The 21,408-nt window shown below is 33.5% G+C and overlaps 3 protein-coding genes across 5 annotated transcripts in view; 1 reads left to right on the forward strand and 2 right to left on the reverse strand.

The window, feature by feature from the left end:
• The window catches only part of LOC124453075 (cannabinoid receptor 1-like), a 109,691-nt gene that overhangs the window by 78,023 nt on the left and 10,260 nt on the right, over window positions 1–21,408 (reverse strand). The window lies entirely within an intron of this gene.
• Window positions 598–2,907, reverse strand: LOC124453061 (cannabinoid receptor 1-like). Of its 2 annotated transcripts, XM_047003777.1 has the most exons (3): window positions 2,629–2,907; window positions 2,504–2,528; window positions 598–1,622 (listed from the first exon to the last, which is right to left on the reverse strand). In XM_047003777.1, the coding sequence occupies exons 1-3, from the start codon at window positions 2,718–2,720 to the stop codon at window positions 690–692; spliced, it is 1,050 nt and encodes a 349-aa protein (XP_046859733.1). In that variant the 5' UTR covers window positions 2,721–2,907; the 3' UTR covers window positions 598–689. The 2 variants fall into 2 exon arrangements, with proteins under 2 accessions (XP_046859733.1, XP_046859732.1); XM_047003776.1 differs by lacking the exon at window positions 2,504–2,528.
• Window positions 17,060–19,974, forward strand: LOC124452505 (zinc finger MYM-type protein 1-like). The gene is made up of 2 exons (XM_047003064.1): window positions 17,060–17,254; window positions 17,419–19,974. Exons 1-2 carry the CDS (start codon window positions 17,099–17,101, stop codon window positions 19,972–19,974), a joined length of 2,712 nt encoding a protein of 903 aa, XP_046859020.1. The 5' UTR covers window positions 17,060–17,098.

Consider the following 21,408-nt stretch of genomic DNA (forward strand, 5'->3'; position numbering starts at 1 on the left):
TTCAAAACTTTATGGATAATAAATAAATGTATTCATTAAAGTGTATTGTTCATTGTTCATTTATTATCAGCTTATTCAATTAAAAACCAAATACATACAAATATAATTGTTTGAAAATATAATATGTATGTGTGAATTTTTAGACTATGCTCATTTCTGTCTTCTTCTTTTTGCTAGTGCAGATAAAATGCTACATATCGATAGATTGTTAAACATACCTTTTCTTGCAAACTATAAAGTATAATTAAAAACGATTCTGCCTGAATTTTCAAATACATGCTGATTGCTGACCATGCTGTTTTATCAATGAAAAACGTTCTGCCATTTTAAAAGAAGTTATGTCTGTAAGGGCAACTTGCTTTTTCTTTTGAAATTTTCGTTGTAACAAAGCTGCCACTTTTTACCTGTTACACAAAGCTTCTGCTCACGCTAAATTCAATGTAGAGAATTTCTTCGTAAAGATGTAAATAAGCAGCAAGGAGGACAACGTATTATTATATACGATATTGTACTATGTTTTGATCTGGTTATCAAAGAAGTTTACTGAAGGCAAAATTGGCTACAAATACAAATATTACACTAAAAATTACACAAAAGTTTATGTTATTACCTATATTAAAAAAATAATCATTATATATATTTGTAATCAAGTTATATATGATCAATACATATTAATCAATGCATATTATCTACAAAGCAATCGTTTCATCAGCAGAACGGAACGAGGTTGTCGATTGCTGTGCTGTATCAGTAGAAATAAAACTGTTCTTTTTAAACAAAGCCTTCAGACTATTTCGATAATCGGGAAGCCTCAGTGCATACACAAATGGATTAACTGCGAAATTCACCATGGCAACTGGTTTGTAGTAGTAAGAAAAACGCCAAGCCAATTCACTTTGTATTTTTCCAAGCCTTTGAATAAACTCCACTTGTTTGGCCACAAAAAAAGGAAACGCAGTTACCAGTAATAGGATATTTAGCAAGATAATTGTCTTTACAATTTCCAGATGTTTTCTATTGTGCTGTTTAGCATTTACTGTCGTGTTTTGTCGATTTTGCCATACTATTATAAGTATTAAACACTTCCCAATAACCTGGATCAAAACAGCAATCTCCAAAACAGCATATAGCGTGATATAAGTGTACATAAAGTGGTCAAATTTCTCGACAAAAATTGATGTGAGTTCACCTAATGCCATGCAAATGGCAATCAACCAAACTGTGGCGCATAATATGTAAATTTTCTTCGTGAATAACATTTGTTGTCTGTATTTGGGATACTTTACAATCATGTAAGTTTGCCATGTGAGTGATGTCAAGTGAAAAAATGAGCCCGCAGTCCCAAACATCCAAAAGAAAAGGACAGAATAAATAACAGCTTCTGATGGTTTGACCTCGAACAATCTACCCAATCCAACAATCATGAATTGAGACAAAGATGCAGTGAAATCAGCTATAGATAAGCTTAAGATGGTAATCCACGGTCCTCGTCTTAGTTTGTTTAAAGGATCCTTCACAATAACAACAATAAGAAGACCATTTGTAAGGACACCAACTGTGGAGACCACCATTGTTGTTATTAATGTTTCATAACGAAACGAGGTACCGTTATTAGGTTTGTTCTTCAATGAAACATATAAAAATTTTAAATGCATTGTAAACTGTCATATTTCTCAATGGTGGAGAAGAAAATTGCAAGAATTTTAGAAATGCATTAATTCAATGCTTTATCTCTTCTCAGTCTATTTCATTTCTTTTAGACGTAGTTTTCCACTGCAAGTGTGCAAGTTTTGCACTCAGCAAGTGTTACGAATTACAGAATACGGAAGCATTTCAGAAGCGGATACACCTCAAGGCTTTGTGGATGAGTTATAAAAATTTCAAATACGAACTCGCAGAACTGCCATTTTCTGCAGTCTTTGCTGCATATTACGTGCTAGCAAAAGGGGGAATGTGGAGATTTCTACAGAAGTTGGACAGCAACAAAGAATTCCCAAATGTAATTGTGAAACGGAAATCATTTCTGCTGCGCTTGACACGAGGATTTGATATGATTTTTATTGAAGTCTCTTTTTGTGTGACATGTATTAAAATATTGTGAACACTTTAGATTATTTGATTTCGAGATGGAGCATATGATAATAAATAACTTACAGAAATTATGGAGAGGTACAATTATTGTAGTTGATGGTGGTCTTATAAATATTGGAGATGTTGCAAATAATTCTAAAATCAATGCACATAATACTGTGAAGAAGTTTGTATCTAAAATAAAAGCGCTAAAGTTCCAAGTGTTTTTTGATAGAAAAATCTTTCCTTTTAAACGTATTCAGTTTAAGGCATGGGGTAAACCAACTTCTGATAATGCCATAAAAATCGCATAAACGAAATAATAAATACAAGAATTATAAGATTGTTCAATTAGATGACTTTTAGCCAATGGCTTCAGTTAGACTATTGTGGCTTTTTGACTTTTTTTAATATGAGATTTTTTTGCACCTACCGTATTTCTTTGAATGCATTTCTTTCCAGTCAACAAAACATTTCATTGACTTTAAATTAATTCATCAGACCAAATAAAATGATTTTTGCAGTTACATACAATAGAGTTTTTGTTTATAAACTTACATCACTTTGATTACGAGAACCAGTCTCATTCCTTGTGCAATTTGTCTGGTTTGTTTGAGTCGAGTTGCACATTTTCCCCAAATCACCAGCATTGGCCATGGGATGTACTTTCATCAAACTTGTAAGAATAAGGAATCCATAGACATAGGAAGGATAGACGTTTTGGAAATGCCTTTTGATTATCATAGTGAGACCCTAGATAATATGGTGCGCTGCTTTTCTTTCACTTTGAATTTGATATTGACAGAGTATGTTCTCCCTAAAATCAAGTAAGCGTTGTGTGTGTTGGAGTTGTTATTTTATCGTCGTGCACGTACAAATTGCTTACAGATTTATTTGGCGTGGGTTTCCGGAAATCTTGTATCTTTTTGACGGCATGTTTATAGAGGATCCTTAATATGATTATCGCTTTTGCGAAAAAGTGCAAACGTTTTGTCATTTGTCTGTTTATAATACAATCAAATATCTTTGTAGGAGCACTTTTTAAATACAGAAACCTCGTTATTTTAGAAGTTCCAATGTAATTTTGCTTTCACTCGTGGATTTTCTACCACTCTATTCCCTAAATCTTTGTGTATAGATTTTGAAATATTCGGAACTTATTTTTAATTCAATATTCGACAAGTGTCGTGTTAGTATTTGAAGGAAAGCATGAATAAACTAGAAACAAAAACACATTAGTAAATAAGATTGTGTAACACAAAACGAATGGTTAAATATACGTGATGCATAATAAAGAGTGTTGAAATTCGTGATTAAATGCATATGGTAATCACAAATTTTAATAACCGCAAAGACTTCCCCACCTTGTCTTTAACGAGTAGGTGTCAAATATTCAATGAGAACATCATACCTTGTTCATTGTTTAATCGAATAGTGAAAACTTTTGCCTTATATATGGTATTTTTTGTATTTCATTGACATCCATCTAACGTTTATATTATACATGATGAAAATTCTAATCTTCCCTTAAAATTTTTATTAAGTAAATATTAATAGAACCATATAGAACTATTTGTAATTTAATATTTTTGATAAAAGTAGGTAAAGATTGAATTGGGTCGCTCAAATCCAGTAACAATTGAAGATGGATTTGTTCTTGAAGATGGAGATGGTTCAGTGTGTCGAATTTTGCATCACGACGAAGACACGTTAAATGTAGATAAGGTCCCTTTAACTGGGAGTTTCATTCGAAGAATCATTGGCAGAGCTGTAATAAGATGTTTTACTGCGTTCTCATGATCTCATGATCAATCACCCTACGCAGTGACCCAGACACATTCACACATTAACTTTAAGGAAAATGAAAGAAAGATTTTAAAGAAATCTGACAATGGCAAAAAATAATGAAAACAACGTCGAAGTCTCCTTAGGAAGAAACAAAACCAGAGCCAAATATTCAGAGAATGTAACTGTGCATTACAAAATGACTTCATCATCAAAATGAGCACCACTTCACATGCCATGAAAAATATTCGATCTTATCAGTTTGCCTGTGCAGCTGCTTTTTCACGTGTCGAATATGTTTATTTGAGCAGGCGATTTGAAATCAACACTAGAAGCGTCAAATGTAATTCATGCAAGACCTTGAACGTTTCTAAATCAAAATAATTGATTTGGAAGATGAAATAGAATTCAATGCACATGAGCGACAAATGATTGATAAAATTAACAACCTCACAATTTTTCCGCAGAAAGTTAACGAGTGTCACTATAGGCAGTATTCCTTAATAAAACGTTTGAAACATTAATTTTTTAGTGTTAACTGACGCAAACTTTGCTGGTGTTAGGTTTTGTGATGTAGCCATGTTCTTCTTTATTATAATTTGACTTACACCAACAAATACTACAGATAACTATACGATCACATCTAATGTTCAACGTCTTCTATTTTACAATGATTTAACTACTTCTATTTATACAAAATTTACGTAAGATTATTTTGGGTTCTGATAACAAATATGGTTCATTGACGTCAACGGAAAACTACTAGGAACTATAAAAAATATTGTCTTGATAACATTATAAGTATCTCTTAACATTAGTCATCTAATTACTTACACTTGAATTAATGTTTACTAATCACGGGAAGAATATGAGAGCATATCTTAACAGCTGAAACATATATAACATTTTTAACTACAATATGACCACAGTAAAATCAAATGCATTTACCAGCAAGCAAAGCATTCAAATTACTAAAGCAAAAATTTCATCCAAATCAGAATGTTGTGATGCATGAGGAAAAGTTTCATCAGTTAAGAGGTAAAATGCTAATGTCAATTTAGACCATAAAACGTTGGAACAAAAATTTGATATCCCATAGAACTAAAAAACATTCATCACATTCACGTTTCTAATTATTTGACACAAAATACAAGTCCTTGCCGATACATTTTGCAACGATCAACAAACCAAGTCCGCACCTGATCACTCTTCAACATGATCAACAAACAATTTTTGGAAAACAGCTTAGCTAGTATCTTGAAAATATAATTGGATATGCATTGTGTAGCATAGTATCAAACCGCCACTCGCATCGAGGTGAGTTGAGAAAAAATCGAAACATCGCTTGCTTTTTTGCTCGTAGCTAATAGTAATAGGACATCATTTTGTAGTGTACAAAATAAGATTTTTTCTCAACAACGATTTTCTTTGACATAACATGTTATATAATAAAATAAAATATTTATAAACACAGGTATAAATAAATCAACTGAGAATACATTTTATTCGGCATTAATTGCAAGAGGAAATTTCCGTCTGTGCAAATGTATTGACAATGTTTGCCGTAACTTGAGTAGAATTAAGGATTTGTGAAAATTATAAGCAATGTATAGAGAATTGCATGCACATACATAATGGTAAAACTTTTGTCTCTGTTTACAAACCTTTTTAACTAAAATTAGTTTATGTTTTGTGTAATCACTCTCTTACCCGATGTTCTTCTTTCAAGAGTCTTGGCGCACAATGACAAAAACACTTTTCTTTTGACGTATTTAAAACACATTTTGAATAATTATGCAAAGTACTAATCATCTTTGAAAATATATGTTTTCACCCCAACAGAGTTTGACAGAGTTTGTTTTGACTTATGAAATGTATTATACCACGAAAGCTCTTTTTCTGATAAGTCTAATTATCATGTAAATGATGCAAAATACGAGAGATTAATAAGAAAGACGTTGAAAAAAATATCAGTAATTACAATCAGTGTTTCTGACTCTCGTACCTCTGATTCTAAGGCTATTCTTGAATGGTTTCCAATGATTTTGCATACACACCACCTTCATATACCATAACTTACTCCTAATTTTAATTTTAAGTCCTTAACAGACCAACTCACAATTATAAATTGCAAAATTACAACATTTGTCAGAATTAATAATTTATAGGATACTTGATACTTTTAATAATTAATGGTATACTTGATACTCTTTGTATTTTCATATTTTATCAATATCTGCTCACACTGATGTACTGACAAGTCGAAGCTGACTGGTAAGGTGTTTATTTGTGAGCTGACTTCTGTGTTTGCTCTTAGTAAATTTCATTTTGGAGAAAAACTGCTCACAGGAATAAGTGCTCCCAAAGAGTGAGATCATTTTTTTGGCATGTTTCTCCAAAATTGGATGCTTTCCACATAGATACTTTTCATAGAAAGTTATAACATCATTGCTGTCATATGCTCTTTTCAAATCCATGTCATACTGCAAATCAATCACCTCCATTTGATAGCAGTCTGGAATATCATCTGGTGTCACATCAAATGGTTGAGAAAAGAGCTTGAACTCCATTTCATGATTTTTGACGAGCGCTGCTGGTATTATCGCCTTGTGTAACATTACTTTTTAATGCACAAGGCATTCGTTAATTTTACATTTAAAACAATTGAAAATATGACAATTTTGTAAGTAAAAGTTACTGAGACCTCACCTGTAATTCTCAATAGTATATATAACTTGAAAAAGAAGATTTTTAAATAATTCAAGACAAAGAATCTTAAATGACCCACGCTACTCGAAAGATAACTAAACGTCCTTGAACTGGTGTGTTTTATTCGGCTATGCCACTATGTTAAGAACCGTATTTTTTGCGCAGCTTCGTAAAGTTCATGGTAAAAAAAGATAATTGTCTTGGCATCACTGAGGGCCGTGGGTTGCACATGCCTGCTCTAATCCATGCATCCCGAGCTAAACATTGAGGGTTTTCACAATTCCTCACCCCAGTCCTTTTAGCAATTCTCTTGCATCATATGCCGTCATTTTGATCAATGGCAGCTTTTACTGAATAATTCTTCATGAATAACTCTTCTGAATGACTCTTCAAAAATAAGTTTAATGATTTTCTTCTTCTTGTGTATATTAGATAAGTCTTTTTTCCCATTTTCCATCACTGCTTTCACTCAAATAAGATGATTAGAAATTTTGCAGGGGAGACAATTCAAACATTGTGCATATTTGTCATGGAGACAGTCAAATGTCGATTATAGCAAGATGACATATCATGTAATATATAATTTATCACACAAAGCGTATTTTGATTTGGAGTTTTTTATGAGAAGTACCTTTCACTGGCTTTGCAGGCACAAAGTCTGATCGTATGATGTCTGATCAGATTATTGTGTGGTAAGTTGTTATTAACTTGCCTTTACGCAGGTGCTTAGATACTTTGATTGCATCTGTGCCCACGAACTGGTGTCCAGTCTATTATCAAAGTTCATAGTTGAGAATTGAGGATGGTTGAGATGAGATTTTTTGTGTTATTTATGAATTTTAAGACCAATTTGTGGAGAGTACGGTGTGAAATGATCTTTTTCATGACAGCATTCACAAAACGATTATAAAATTAGCTGGGTTTTTTTTAAGGAGTAAGTATGGATTTGTTAGCGTATTTTGTTTTTGTAATTATGTGATGAATTTTGCCGATGCTCTTAAGTCTTAACTCTCGAGCCTCGTGTTCATAAAACATTATTTATGTCGCTTCTTAATGTCAAAAATATTTTCGAAAATTTTTTGTTTCTTCAAAAACGAAATTATCCGCAAGAAATCCAGTCACATTTGCACAAGAGAAAAAGATATTTTATTCTTGAATTTCAAATTCAAATATGGCGGTAAAAATATTGCTCCAGGTGTTTTGAGTTCAACGGATATTATAATTTAACCTTGTATATATGTTTAAGTATGTATAAAAACTTTATTTCAAGAGGGTAACAGACAACAGTCAAATAGACTGATAAACTACTGGCTCTCTTATACTATATATACAAATGTATATCAAAATTCTAAAATTATACTATAGTATATATTTAAAAAATGATCATGCACTCAACTATAAAACATCTATATACTTTTTGTTTAGTTAGCATGAATTTGACGTCAAGTACGTTAATTTTTGGCAGTCTGTGTGACGTGTATTTATTTGATCATGGAGCATTTTGTTTATTAAGACGCGTGCCAAAGACACCTTCGTTTTTCTATATATGCACTCGTACTTAAGCGTATTGTAATCTGGGCTAGAATTTGTGATAAGCAAAAACGTGTCGTTAGAGTGATATAGTAGCTATTATTGATACACTGAGTTCAGTTCCTTACAAAGTTTCTTGATTGTTTGAGTAAGTTCTCTTGAACCCCATTGTCATAGACGATTAGCGAAAATGCAAAACATGAAAACCACTTAAACACGGGCAAACCACTTAAACATGGGCAAACCACTGGTTTTAAGGACGTTGCTCTGATGCTGCTTGTATTTTCTGAAAATGTATTTTGGTTTTGCTCAAATAATAATGGTGTATAACATGATATACGGAGCAAAAAGCTCTCTAAAGGGAGACTTTATTATGTATAAATCTATAACCGTGTGTGGGTGTTCTGATGTGCATTTTGGCTGAAGTACCTGTGAGTCTGTCGCTATTGTTTTGAACAGCTACGTCTTTAAAAAATTTCATATCTTTCACTTTGAATGTCATTAGCTAACGATGGGATCAAAGTTTCAGATTGAAGCTCTCTTTTCTTCTTTGTCTGTCAATATTTTTGGCTCAGATTAAATTCAACGATTTCTTCTTGTGAAGTGAAAATAGTTCTCGATCTTTTCCCGCTAAAGTGGTTGGATTTGTGCACGTGTTGATTGTACTAATCTTCTTAGCGCAGTGGCATCCTCCTGTTATACAAACATATTTCTTATTGTGATTAAAGGAAATGTCTTCCGTCTTCACCGAAATGATCAGAGATGATGGTTTGTGTGTGTCTGTGTGTCAGTGTATGTGGGGGGTTGGAGGAGGCCCGATTGTTAAGTGTATCCATTAATTGTTCGATATATTAGTATTTTGCAGGGAAATTGACTTCCATCTTGTGTATCTAAGACTGGGGGTGGTGGTGCATATTTCTCTTCAACCCTGTCCTAAATCCATCCTTGCGTTTTGACGTATCATTAAATTCTTGATAAATGACTAATGATGTCTCACCCTGGCAGTTCTATTTCATAATGTGGTCAGTCGTCTAGTTTTTTTAATATTGCAGTGAACTGATTCACTCACCAAAATAAATTTTATTCGTGTACAGAACGTCTTGTTGTTATTAAAAAGTTATGGCTTTACCAGGGCCCAGGGTGGTCTCATGTTATTGAGAATTCTTAGCAAAGTCTTTGTTGTAGGTATCTTGATTTGTCATATTTCAAAACATAAATTCGTTCAATATTAAGAATAACGTACTAATAAATGCTATAGCAAAATTTCCTGTTTCAGCACACAATGTAAGTTTGTGCTTTGGGTCATCACAAGAATTTTTTGTGTAAGCAAACTTTTCATCATAACGCAAGTAGAATAAAAACTATGCAAATTTCATTTTGATGGTTCATCGTTATTGTTTCTTTTGGCTCATATGCCTGTGATGAAAGGATTCTATATTTAAGCTGTCCGTGCACTTGTGACTGTACGTTAGCTGCGTACACACTTTCTTTATTTTGAACAGATCAACTTACTCTTTGATCGATGGAACGAAGTTCTGTTTATACCGAAGTATTTGTTTTCCAATATAACCACCAAGTAGCAGCCGATATATGAAGTAAGTTTGTTGTCATTTTTTCAACAAGCTATAGAAAATTTAACAAACATGCAAGACTCATTTTTTCTTTCAAATTTTTTATCGAAGCATTAAGCAAATCTGTAACGTCTCTAAGTTCAAGGTTTATTTGATTAATGAAATGTACCGTTAAAAAAGTATTACACTCCTGATCTTTCTCATAAAGAAAAATCAAAAAGTTGGCTTTAAATTTTAGTCAGTTAAAATCTCGCTACAAATCATGATAGTTTCTTTGTCTTTCATCTTCCCTTTAAAACTATGCTAATATTACCTATACTATACCCAAATAAAAAATTTATATATTAATCATAAAGTTATGAACGATGAATGTAGTTAAATCGCAAATTTCCTATTGGTGGACCGGAAGGAAAAGGTCGTTGACTGGGATGTTGGAGTAAAAACAGTATTCTTTTTCTAAACAACGCCTTCATACTGTTTCGATAATCTGGAAGCCTCAGTGCATACACAATTGGATTGACAGCAAAATTCATCATGGCCACTGGCTTATAGTAATATGAAAAACGTCCAGCTAATTCATCTTATAGTTTCCCTAGCCTTTGAATAAACTCCACTTGTTTGGCGACAAAAAAAGGAAATGCAGTTACCAGTAATAAGACATTCAGCACAATGATTGCCTTTACAATTTCAAGGTGTTTAGTGTTGTGCTGTTCAGCATGTACTTTAGTGTCTTGTCGACTTTGCAATACAACCTTAAGTATGAAACACTTCAATATGATCTGAAGTAAAACAGCGATTTCCAAAACAGCATATACTGTGATATAGATATACATAAGCTGGTCAAATTTTTTTATGTAAAGTGATGTGACTTCACCAAATGCCATGCAAATGGCAATCAACCAAACAGTCGCACATAATTTGTATATTTTTCTGGTAGACAACATATGTCGGCTACGTATAGGATACTTTGCAATTATGTAAATTTGCCATGTGAGTGATGTCAAGTGAAAAAATGAGCCCGCAGCCTCAAACATCCAAAGGAAAAGGACAGAATAAGTGGTAGCTTTTGATGATTTTACCTCGAACAATTTACCCAATGCAACAATCATGAATTGAGACAAAAATGCTGTGAAATCAGCTATAGATAAGCTTAAGATGGTAATCCACGGTCCTCGTCTTAGTTTGTTTAAAGGATCCTTCACAATAACAACAATAAGAAGACCATTTGTTAGGACACCAACTGTGGAGATCACCATTGTTGTTATTAATGTTTCTTGAGGAATTGAGAAACTTTTCTTGGGTTTGTTCTTCAATGAAACATATGAAAATTTTAAATGCATTGTCAACTGTCATATTTCTCAATGGTGGAGAAGAAAATTGTAAGAATTTTAGAAATGCATTAATTCAATGCTTTATGTCTTGTCAGTCTATTTCATTTCTTTTAGACGTAGTTTTCCACTGCAAGTGTGCAAGTTTTGCACTCAGCAAGTGTTACGAATTACAGATACGGAAACATTTCAGAAGCGGATACACCTCAAGGCTTTATGGATTAGTTATAAAAATTTCAAATACGAACTCGCAGAACTGCCATTTTCTGCAGTCTTTGCTGCATATTACGTGCTAGCAAAAAGGGGAATGTGGAGACTTTTACAGAAGTTGGACAGCAACAAAGAATTCGCAAATGTAATTGTGAAACGGAAATCATTTCTGCTGCGCTTGACACGAGGATTTGATATGATTTTTATTCTAAGTCTCTTTTTGTGTGACATGTATTAAAATATTGTGAACACTTTAGATTATTTGATTTCGAGATGGAGCATATGATAACAAATAACTTACAGAAATTATGGAGAGGTACAATTATTGTAGTTGATGGTGGTCTTATAAATATTGGAAATGTTGCAAATAATTCTAAAATCACTACACATTATACTGTGAAGAAGTTTGTATCTAAAATAAAAGCACTAAAGTTCCGCGTGTTTTTGATAGAAAAATCTTTCCTTTTAAACGTATTCAGTTTCAGGCTTGGCGTAAACCAACTTCTGATAATGCCATAAAAATCGCATAAAGGAAATAATAAATACAAGAATTATAAGATTGTTCAATAAGATGACTTTACCCAATGGCTTCAGTTAGACTATTGTGGCTTTTTGACTTTTTTTGCACCTACCTCATTTCTTTGAATGCATTTCTTTCCAGTCAACAAAACATTTCATTGACTTTAAATTAATTCATCAGACCGAATAAAATGATTTTTGTAATTACATACAATAGAGTTTTTGTTTATAAACTTACATCACTTTGATTACGAGAACCAGTCTCATTCCTTGTGCAATTTGTCTGGTTTGTTTGAGTCGAGTTGCACATTTTTCCCAAATCACCAATATTGGCGATTGGATGTACTTTTATCAAACTTGTAAGAATAAGGAATCCATAGACATAGGAAGGATAGACGTTTTGGAAATGCCTCCCAATTATCATAGTGAGACCCTAGATAATATGGCGCGCTGCTTTTCTTTCACTTTGAATTTGATATTGACAGAGTACGTTCTCCCTACAATCAAGTAAGCGTTGTGTGTGTTGGAGTTGTTATTTCATCGTCGTGTACGTACAAATTCTTTCCAGATTTGTTTGGCGTGGGTTTCCGGAAATCTTGTGTCATATTTACGGCACGTTTATAGAGGATCGTCAATATGATTATCGTTTTTGCGAAAAACTGCAAACGTTTTGTCATTTGTCTGTTTACAGTACACAATCAACCATCTTTGTACGCGCACTTTTTAAATACAGAAATCTCGTTATTTTAGAAGTTCCCACGTAATTTTGCTTTCACTCGTGGATTTTCTTCCACTCTATTCCCTAAATCATTGTGTATAGATTTTGAAATATTCGGAACTTGTTTTTAATCCAATATTCGACAAATGTCGTGTTTGTATTTGAAGGAAAGCTTGAATAAACAAGAAACAAAAAACACATTAGTAAATAAGATTATCATACACTGTTTTCATAATGGAAATATCTCATGTAACTTAAGTTGTGTAACGCAAAACGAGTGGTTAAATATACGTGATGCATAATAAAGAGTGTTGAAATTCGTGATTAAATGCATATGATAATCACAAATTTTGATAACCGCAAAGACTGCCCCACTCTTGTCTTTAGCGAGTAGTTGTCAAATATTCAATGAGCACATCATACATTGTTCATTGTTTAATCGAATAGTGAAAACTTTTGCCTTATGTATGGTATTCTTTGTATTTCATTGACATGCATCTAACGTTTATATTATACATGATGAAAATTCTAATCTGCTTGTAAAGTTTTTGTTAAGTAAATATTAATAAAACCATTAAGAACTATTTGTAATTTAAAATTTTTGATAAAAGTAGGTAACGATTCAATTGGGTCGCTCAAATCCAGTAACAATTGACGTAGAGCGTACACAGAGGCTGAAATGTGTTGACAAATCAATATACCGCAGACAGCCGTAAATTCCATTATTAAGGTGTATATAAATTCAAATATAACATATCATGTAATATTTAATTTATCACACAAAGCGTATTTTGATTTGGAGGTTTTATGAGAAGTACCTTTCACTGGCTTTGCAAGCACAGAGTCTGATCGTACGATGTATGATCAGATTATTGTCTGGTAAGTTGTTATTAACTTGCCTTTACGGGGTGCTTAGATACTTTGATTGCATCTGTGCCCACAAACTGGTGTCCAGTGTATTATCAAAGTTCATAGTTGAGAATTGAGAATGGTTGAGATGAGATTGTTTGTGTTATTTATGAATTTTAAGACCAATTTGTGGAGAGTACGGTGTGAAATGATCTTTTCCATAACAGCATTCACAAGAAGATTATAAAGATTAGCTGTGTTTTTTTTAAGGATTAGGTACAAATTTGTTAGCGTATTTTGTTTTTGTAATTATGCGATGAATTTTGGCGATGATCTTAAGTCTTAACTCTCGAGCAGGGCGAAATTTAAGGGGGGGTATGGGGGGGGAACTAACCCCCCCAAAATGTTAACGTTGCAGGGCAACGATTGGATTTGCAGGGCTAATTACAAAACTAAACACTAGGATACGTGCAAACAATTATCCACATAGTTTGAAAATATAGTTCAGTTTTAATTTAAGCTGGATTTGCACTTCATGGGTAAGAACGGTAAACGGTACGCATCATTGAGTTCAATAATAACTGGAGCGGCTATCTCAAGCGCGGCCTTAGATATCTGCTGACGCCAAAAAAATGGCGGATTTCGTCCGTTGCCGCTGAGATTTACCGAAATTGATCGCTTTTCCGAAAATTTCACAATTTCCCACTCCTCCTGAGGAAAGAGAGAAAATGTATGTGTGTATTTGGGATTCGTCAAGCAATTTTTTGATGAAAATCAAGGTAAAAACCTCAAATTCATAACAGCGAGTCAACTGTGGTTGTCAGTTATGTGCTACTACGAGGATGCATTTATAACTATCGACGAAAGAGCTATATGTCGGCTACATGTATGAATGCAGATGTGCGTCGTTTTTTTACCAACGTCGAACTTGTTTGATCGATTAAACTCTTTAGTCTATACAAAAAAGTATATCATAGTTCATCTCCACGGTTCACGAGAGAGAAGTTAGCTTATTTGTTATCATTGCTATTTTGCTTCTTTTCATGATGCAATGGGCAATGGCTTTTCGCCACAATTGTTGGATTTTTACTTGTTTCTTTAAAAAAGTAAATATTAAATCTCTGGATATTTACGGATTTTCTGTAATTGAGTTTCATATTAAATTTCAAAAGACTCAAGTCTGCATAGGTTTGGTAAATCAAAACAAACAATATTGTATAGAAAGTACTTTAAGTAACCTTTTTGTGATGTTCTGAAGTGCAACTGCATCAAATACTTGTAAAGTTGTAGCACATTTTGATTTTGTTGTATTGATACATGAATTGGGCAAAATGCAAATAATCATCAAAACACTTGTGCTTCCAATGGTGTTTATAATTCATTTGTAGTTTTAATACTTCTACCCTTCTTTTTCACTTTGTTTTGTTTTTCCTATATTTGCAAATAAGTACACAATTTGAATGATTAACACAGTTTTCACCTAAATAATAAATTTCATAAGCAGTTGGTAGTGCATTTTGTTCTCTGAGTATCCACATCTGGTGTTTTGTTCATACAAGAATGATGAAGTGCAAGTAGATATGTCATAGCAAGGCAATATAACCAAATGAATCAAATACCTATAGCGTACTTTTATTCTAGAAGCTTAAAAGCTTTTAGAAATTATAAAGTTATTGGATTATATTAACCATATATCATCAATCTCATGAAAAGAAATAAGAAGCAAAAAATTTGTAGGAAAGCTTTGAAAAGTGAAAAACTTTTCTTTAAAAAAGTAGCAATAATGCATATGATAAATCTCCATTCTGTACTTTACTAGGTAAATAAGCTCAAACTGTTTCTTGAAACAAAAACTGTAATAATGAAGAAATATACAGTACAGTAACTTTGAAAGTTTCATCACTGAATCTTTAATGCTTCAGTGTAGTGCATTAGATATTAGTAACATTTATACAACACTCAACTAAAATGTTTTGATAAAGATATGACTTGATTTAAACATAAGTTATATAAAACCCAATGGCTTATACAGTTTGATGCTTCACATCTGCATCAAGTCATCAATCTCAGTACAAATGTTTACATAGACTTTATGGCTTTCCCATTTTATATCTTTGTGAATTGACATTTCATTAAGCATCAAAACACACAACCTTGCCATCTTTCTTTGGTTCATGAACTTTAACTTCAAAGCATTCAAGGCATCCTTAGTGAATCCATTGTCTCCATCCCTAGAATTTGACCATGATCAAATTAAATAACTCTGGATAGGGCAGACGATAAATCAATTATCTTTACAGCATTATAATTTTTTAAGACTCTGCCTGGTCAATAACATCTTCCAGTCATCTTTACTCCTTGGTCTTCCCTGCATGTTGTCAGCAAATAGAACATAACAAGCTCTGCTCCAAATCATGGGTACTCTTGGGGCTGATCATTTCGTTTTGATACTTACTCACAGAGCAAAATGTGTGCAGGGTCTTTTTTGCTTTAGGGAAACTATTTTGCAAATAGATGGGTAAATTTACGACTTCATGCAGACTTTAGAAAAGTATGCAGAATTTTATAAACAAAAACAGGAAAACATCAGTATATTTGGCGTTCAAGTCAGTCTTAAAAAATACGATCTTTAATATGTATTTTATGGCTTTTAAAGTGCATGTATAATTGCTTTTCAGTTTTCAATCGTTGACGGACTAAAAACTAAGCAACTATCTCACCTGTGAGAAGCGATATGTTCCTTTTGTGGAAACTACGACATCCAACAATTGAACGATTGAAGTGTTGGCATTATAAAGAAATGCCAAAAAAGATATCGTCACAGAATATGGAACTAACGATATCGTGTTGGTTTTTGAAAAATTCTTTATAATTTACTATATACACCAGGGGGAGGTCGAGAATATTATTTTTCTGCAAAGCGATCATTTCAGCGGAAATACGTCCGTTGGCCGCCATTTTTTTGGCGACCTCGCCCCAGTAAAGATAGCCGCTCCAGTTATTATAGAACTCAATGGTACGCATCAAGGAAACTTTCCTTTTATAAATTTCCTGTTGCTTTGGCGGACATTTTAAAGGCAGATATGCATCATCATCGGAAGTGTTCGTAAGTGAAATTATTGAAATTTTTATATCTTAAGTGGAAACACCATACTATATTTTTACATCAGTATACACAAACACTAAGATAAATTTTGTTGATTTAAATTGATTGAAGCTTTTTAGTAGCTAGTGTTTGTATAGTTTATTTTACGAACAAGGAAAGTCAAGGATGAATGGTAAGTAATAGCAATTATTTAAACAAAAAACCCGAAACCAACAAATGTGTAAATGTGATTGGTATTTATTGTGATTATAACAGAAAATTCCAAAGTTATCAAGAACAAGAGAAAACGGCCGTATCGGCAAAAAATTAAGTGTTCTGCATGTAATAAAGAAATGTTCAATGATAATTTTTCTAAACATAATAATTCCACTCACAAAGGAAAGGGCAAAATTATTAACATCGTTGATCCGTCACAAAAAAGACTCTCATTTGCGTCGTGCAATGTAAGTTAAAATTTGTTTGAAGTTCATAAAAGTGCAGTAACAAAGGACTTGTTTTATAAAGTCTGTTTTAAACTAATGTTTAGAAAAGTACGACGTCTTTAGAGTCAAGCAGCACCAGCCTTAACAAGATAAATGAAACAGCTGTCGTTGTGTATGAAGAAAAAAACAAAGATGAGTTGAAGTTTTTTTCTGTTTCAGAAAATCCGTTTATTATTGAAGACAACACGTCTGGTACACATGAAATAGCAGAATTTGAGGCAATGGTAGATGATAATATAAACGAAGAAGTGGAACTTTGTGTGGCTATTGAAGAGCCATTATTTGTTGACGACGACACTTCTGTTAACAGTCACGCAGCGAGATTTGGAGCAGTAGAAAATAGTTGTTTGCTGAGTGATGATAGCTCAAATGAAGAGGTAGACGTTAAGATTAATTTCATTAGTCTTTTGATTTTTCAGAATAAAAATACGAATCTTTTTTAATACGAATCTTTCAAGTGTCATTTATTCATCTGTTAAAAGCAGATTTTTGTATTTAATTTACTGGATGTGTCTTTTTTACAATGTCTTTATACGTTTAGGCTGCACAAAGTGAAAAGTCATCAAACTGTGATTCAGATAACCAAGAAGATATTACATGGATCACTTGTGCAGGACAGTTAAGAGTTCTATCACAACTTTTTCATCAGTGTGAGAATATTCTTAATGAAGTGATAATAGATAATGATAGACACGTAAACGCGAAGCGCTTTTCAGAAAAAGTGAAGCACATAGCAAAAAAAATACAAGATTTGTCTGTGAAACTGGTAAAAAATTGTTCAATTGTCATCAACAAAGCACAGCGAGATGAAATTGAAATTGGTTGCCCAGTTTTAGAAGAAAACACTAAAATTACTTCTCGTGATCCAAGCGAAAGGCCACGAGATATGAATGACGATCAAAGAAAGTTTCTCATGCAACAAAGACTCTGTCAACCTAGATTGAAGTCTTTTCCTGTAAATGAAACAAAAGCCAAAAATAGACCTAACAAATTTAATGCATCCTGGTACGACTCTTTCCCTCATCTTGAGTACAGTCAGAAGGAAAATAAAGCATATTGCTTTGTATGCTCATTATTTCCGAGTGGGCCAGGACGAGAAAAAAGTGATCCAGCATGGATAAATGGTGTACGATCATGGAAGAAAATGAGGAGCGTTGGTGCAAACAAGAAAGGAAAACTTCATAAACACTTCAGTAGCAAGTCCCATCAAGCTGCTCTGGCTGATTTTGCTCGTTTCTCAATAACATCTGGCCATATTGATGTGATGATGAATGCGAAAATGAAGGAAGTATTGATCCAAGAGAAAGCAGATGAAGAAAAGAACAAGGAAATTATGTTGATTCTACTTGATGTGGCTCGCACTCTGGCAAGGCAGTCATTGGCATTCAGAGGAGGAGGCGATGACAAGGACGGAAATTTCATTCAGATTGTAAATCTTCTCTCAAGACATTGTCCTGTTCTCAAGCTGTGGTTGGACGATCAGCGCCTCAGGCCATACAGTACAACATATACAAGCTCAGAGGCACAAAATGAGATGCTTCATTTGCTGGCTCAATCTGTGAGGGATGAAATTCGTGCTGAAATTAAGTCAGCAGGTGTATTTTCTGTGTCTGCAGACACTACACCTGATACATCAAATCAAGACAAGCTTATCGTTGCTGTAAGATATGTCAACCAAATGGGCATCCCATGCGAGAGACTGGTTGAAATGAAAGAGACCCTTGATAAAACTGGTGCTGGAACGGCTAAAGATGTCATAAAATCCTTAATGGAAAATGAAATCGATATAGATATGCTTGCATTTCAAACATACGATTTCACAACATCAATGTTTGGACGACTAAATGGTGCTCAAAAAGTGTTGCAAGAAATTTTAAAACGACAAGTGCCTTACATCCCGTGCCAGGGACATCGGTCTAATACATTCAACGAGCATTGTTGCAAACATAGCTCAATAATTACATCAATGTACGACGCTCTAGAAGACGTATATGTGTTTTTTAGCAAAAGCACAAAAAGAAATAAAATTATAGAAGAAAGTTGCAAAGATGTTGAAAACAATTTAAAGTTTCGAAACTTGTCAAAGACGAGATGGGTTTACAATTCTGAGTCCATTGATGCTGTCTGGAGAAGTTATGAGGTAATACCAAATGCTATTGTGAAAGTTATTAATGCTCGAGATGTAGAATCAAAAGTAAAAGCTAAAGGCGATGGAATAAAAAAGAAATTTTTTAGTTTCGACTTTCTTTTTGCTCTTATGTTCATGCGAATCATAATGACAAAAACCAAAATCCTAACCAAACAACTGCAGCAAGAGGAGCTAAATATAGTAGATGCACTTAACCTGATTGATGCTACAGTAAAAAACCTTAGGCAAATTCGAAGTGACGAGAACGGATTAGACTCGGAGATAGAGGCAATGGTTGCATTTGGAACCAAAGTAGGAATAGACGTAATGGCAGAATACACTCGTCATCATCGATCAAGAAAGCCACCCAAACGAATTAACGAGTATTCCGAAATAACAACAGAAATATCATTTAAAGATTTCTACCGAAAGGAAATGTACTTGGTTCTAGACTCACTTATTACCGAGTATACCGATAACGTTAAAGATTGCATCGACAAAATAAAACCTCTTGGAGAGAGCTTACAGCTGCCGCTAGAAAGGCCGATGGCTGAAACAGTTAATGAAATGTGTAGTCTTTTTCCACTGGCGGTAAAAGATGTTAATGCAGAAATACTGCTGTCGGAGTTGGAAATTTTCAATAATATTGTGTCATCACAACTTAAATCAGAACCTAAATCCCTTCAAGACGTTGCGTTATTTGCTTTCAAACACAAAAACGTCTTTCCAACGGTGTGCAAGGCGTATCAACTATTGCTTACCGCTCCAGTGTCCGTGGAAAAAGATGAAAGGTGTTTCAGCAAGCTTAAGATTGTCAAAAACTGCTTGAGATCCACAATGAAAGATACGCGATTAAATGACTTAATCGTTCTTGCATGTGAAAAAGATCTTACGGACAATGTTGACTTAAATATTATTTTAAAAAATTGGGCAACTGCAAAGATGCGAAAACTGCCATTAAAGATTTAATGGTACGCTAAAGTGCGTTCTGCCACAAAAATACAACATGTATTCCAAAAATATATAGTGTAAATACTGTTCCATATGATCTGCAGGGCATCTTATGTCCTTGCAGGGCAATTTCATCCCCAGCCCCCCCATTTAAAAGATGCTAGTTTCGCCCCTGCTCTCGAGCCTCGTGTTGATAAAACATTATTTATGTCGCTTGTTAATGTCAAAAATCTTTTCGAAAGTTTTTGTTCCGTTAAAAACGAAATTCCCCGCAAGAAATCCAGTCACATTTGCACAAGAGAAAAAGATATTTTATTCTTGAATTTCAAATTCAAATATGGCGGTAAAAATATTGCTCCAGGTGTTTTGAGTTCAACGGATATTATAATTTAACCTTGTATATATGTTTAAGTATGTATAAAAACTTTATTTCAAGAGGGTAACAGACAACAGTCAAATAGACTGATAAACTACTGGCTCTCTTATACTATATATACAAATGTATATCAAAATTCTAAAATTATACTATAGTATATATTTAAAAAATGATCATGCACTCAACTTGAAAACATCTATATACTTCTAGTTTAGTTAGCATGAATTTGACGTCAAGTACGTTAATTTTTGGCAATCTGTGTGACGTGTATTTATTTGATCATGGAGCATTTAGTTTATTGAAACGCGTGCCAAAAACACCTTTGTTTGTTTTTCTATGTATGCACTCGTACTTAAGCGTATTGTAATCTGGGCTAGAATTTGTGATAATCAAAAACGTGTCGTTAGACTGATATAATAGCTATTATTTATACACTGAGTTCAATTCCTTACAAAGTTTCTTGATTGTTTGAGTAAGTTTTCTTGAACCCCATTGACATAGACGAATAGCGAAAATGCAAAACATGAAAACCACTTAAACACGGGCAAACCACTTAAACATTGGCAAACCACTGGTTTTGAGGACGTTGCTCTGATGCTGCTTGTATTTTCTGAAAATGTATTTTGGTTTTGCTCAAATAATAATGGTGTATAACATGATATACAGAGCAAAAGCTCTCTAAAAGAAGACTTTATCATGTATAAATCTATAACCGTGGGTGTGTGTGGGTGTTCTGATGTGCATTTTGGCTGAAGCACCTGTCAGTCTGTCGCTATTGTTTTGAACAGCTACGTCTTTAAAGATTTCCTATTTGTCACTTTGAATGTCATTAGTTAACGATGGGATCAAAGTTTCAGATTGAAGCTCTCTTTTCTTCCTTGTCTGTCAATGTTTTTGGCTCAGATTTAAATCAACGATTGCTTTTGGTTAAGTGAAAATAGTTCTCGATCTTTTCCCACTAAACTAGATGAATTTGTGCACGTGTTGATTGTACTAATCTTCTTAGTGCAGTGGCATCCTCCTGTTATACAAACATATTTCTTATTGTGATTAAAGGAAATGTCTTGCCGTCTTCA

Source organism: Xenia sp. Carnegie-2017, unplaced genomic scaffold (assembly GCF_021976095.1).
Source record: "Xenia sp. Carnegie-2017 unplaced genomic scaffold, XeniaSp_v1 HiC_scaffold_25, whole genome shotgun sequence".
NCBI lineage: Eukaryota > Metazoa > Cnidaria > Anthozoa > Malacalcyonacea > Xeniidae > Xenia > Xenia sp. Carnegie-2017.

What these genes read in the sequence shown, in the direction of transcription:
- LOC124453061 (XM_047003776.1), bottom strand. Translation starts at nt 2,814, where the DNA reads ATGATAATCAAAAGGCATTTCCAAAACGTCTATCCTTCCTATGTCTAT. An exon ending in GTTCTCGTAATCAAAGTGAT is followed by an intron (nt 1,623 to 2,628) that starts GTAAGTTTATAA and finishes GTTTCATTGAAG; the next exon opens with AACAAACCTAATAACGGTAC.
- LOC124452505 (XM_047003064.1), top strand. Translation starts at nt 17,099, where the DNA reads ATGGTAGATGATAATATAAACGAAGAAGTGGAACTTTGTGTGGCTATT. An exon ending in ATGATAGCTCAAATGAAGAG is followed by an intron (nt 17,255 to 17,418) that starts GTAGACGTTAAG and finishes TTATACGTTTAG; the next exon opens with GCTGCACAAAGTGAAAAGTC.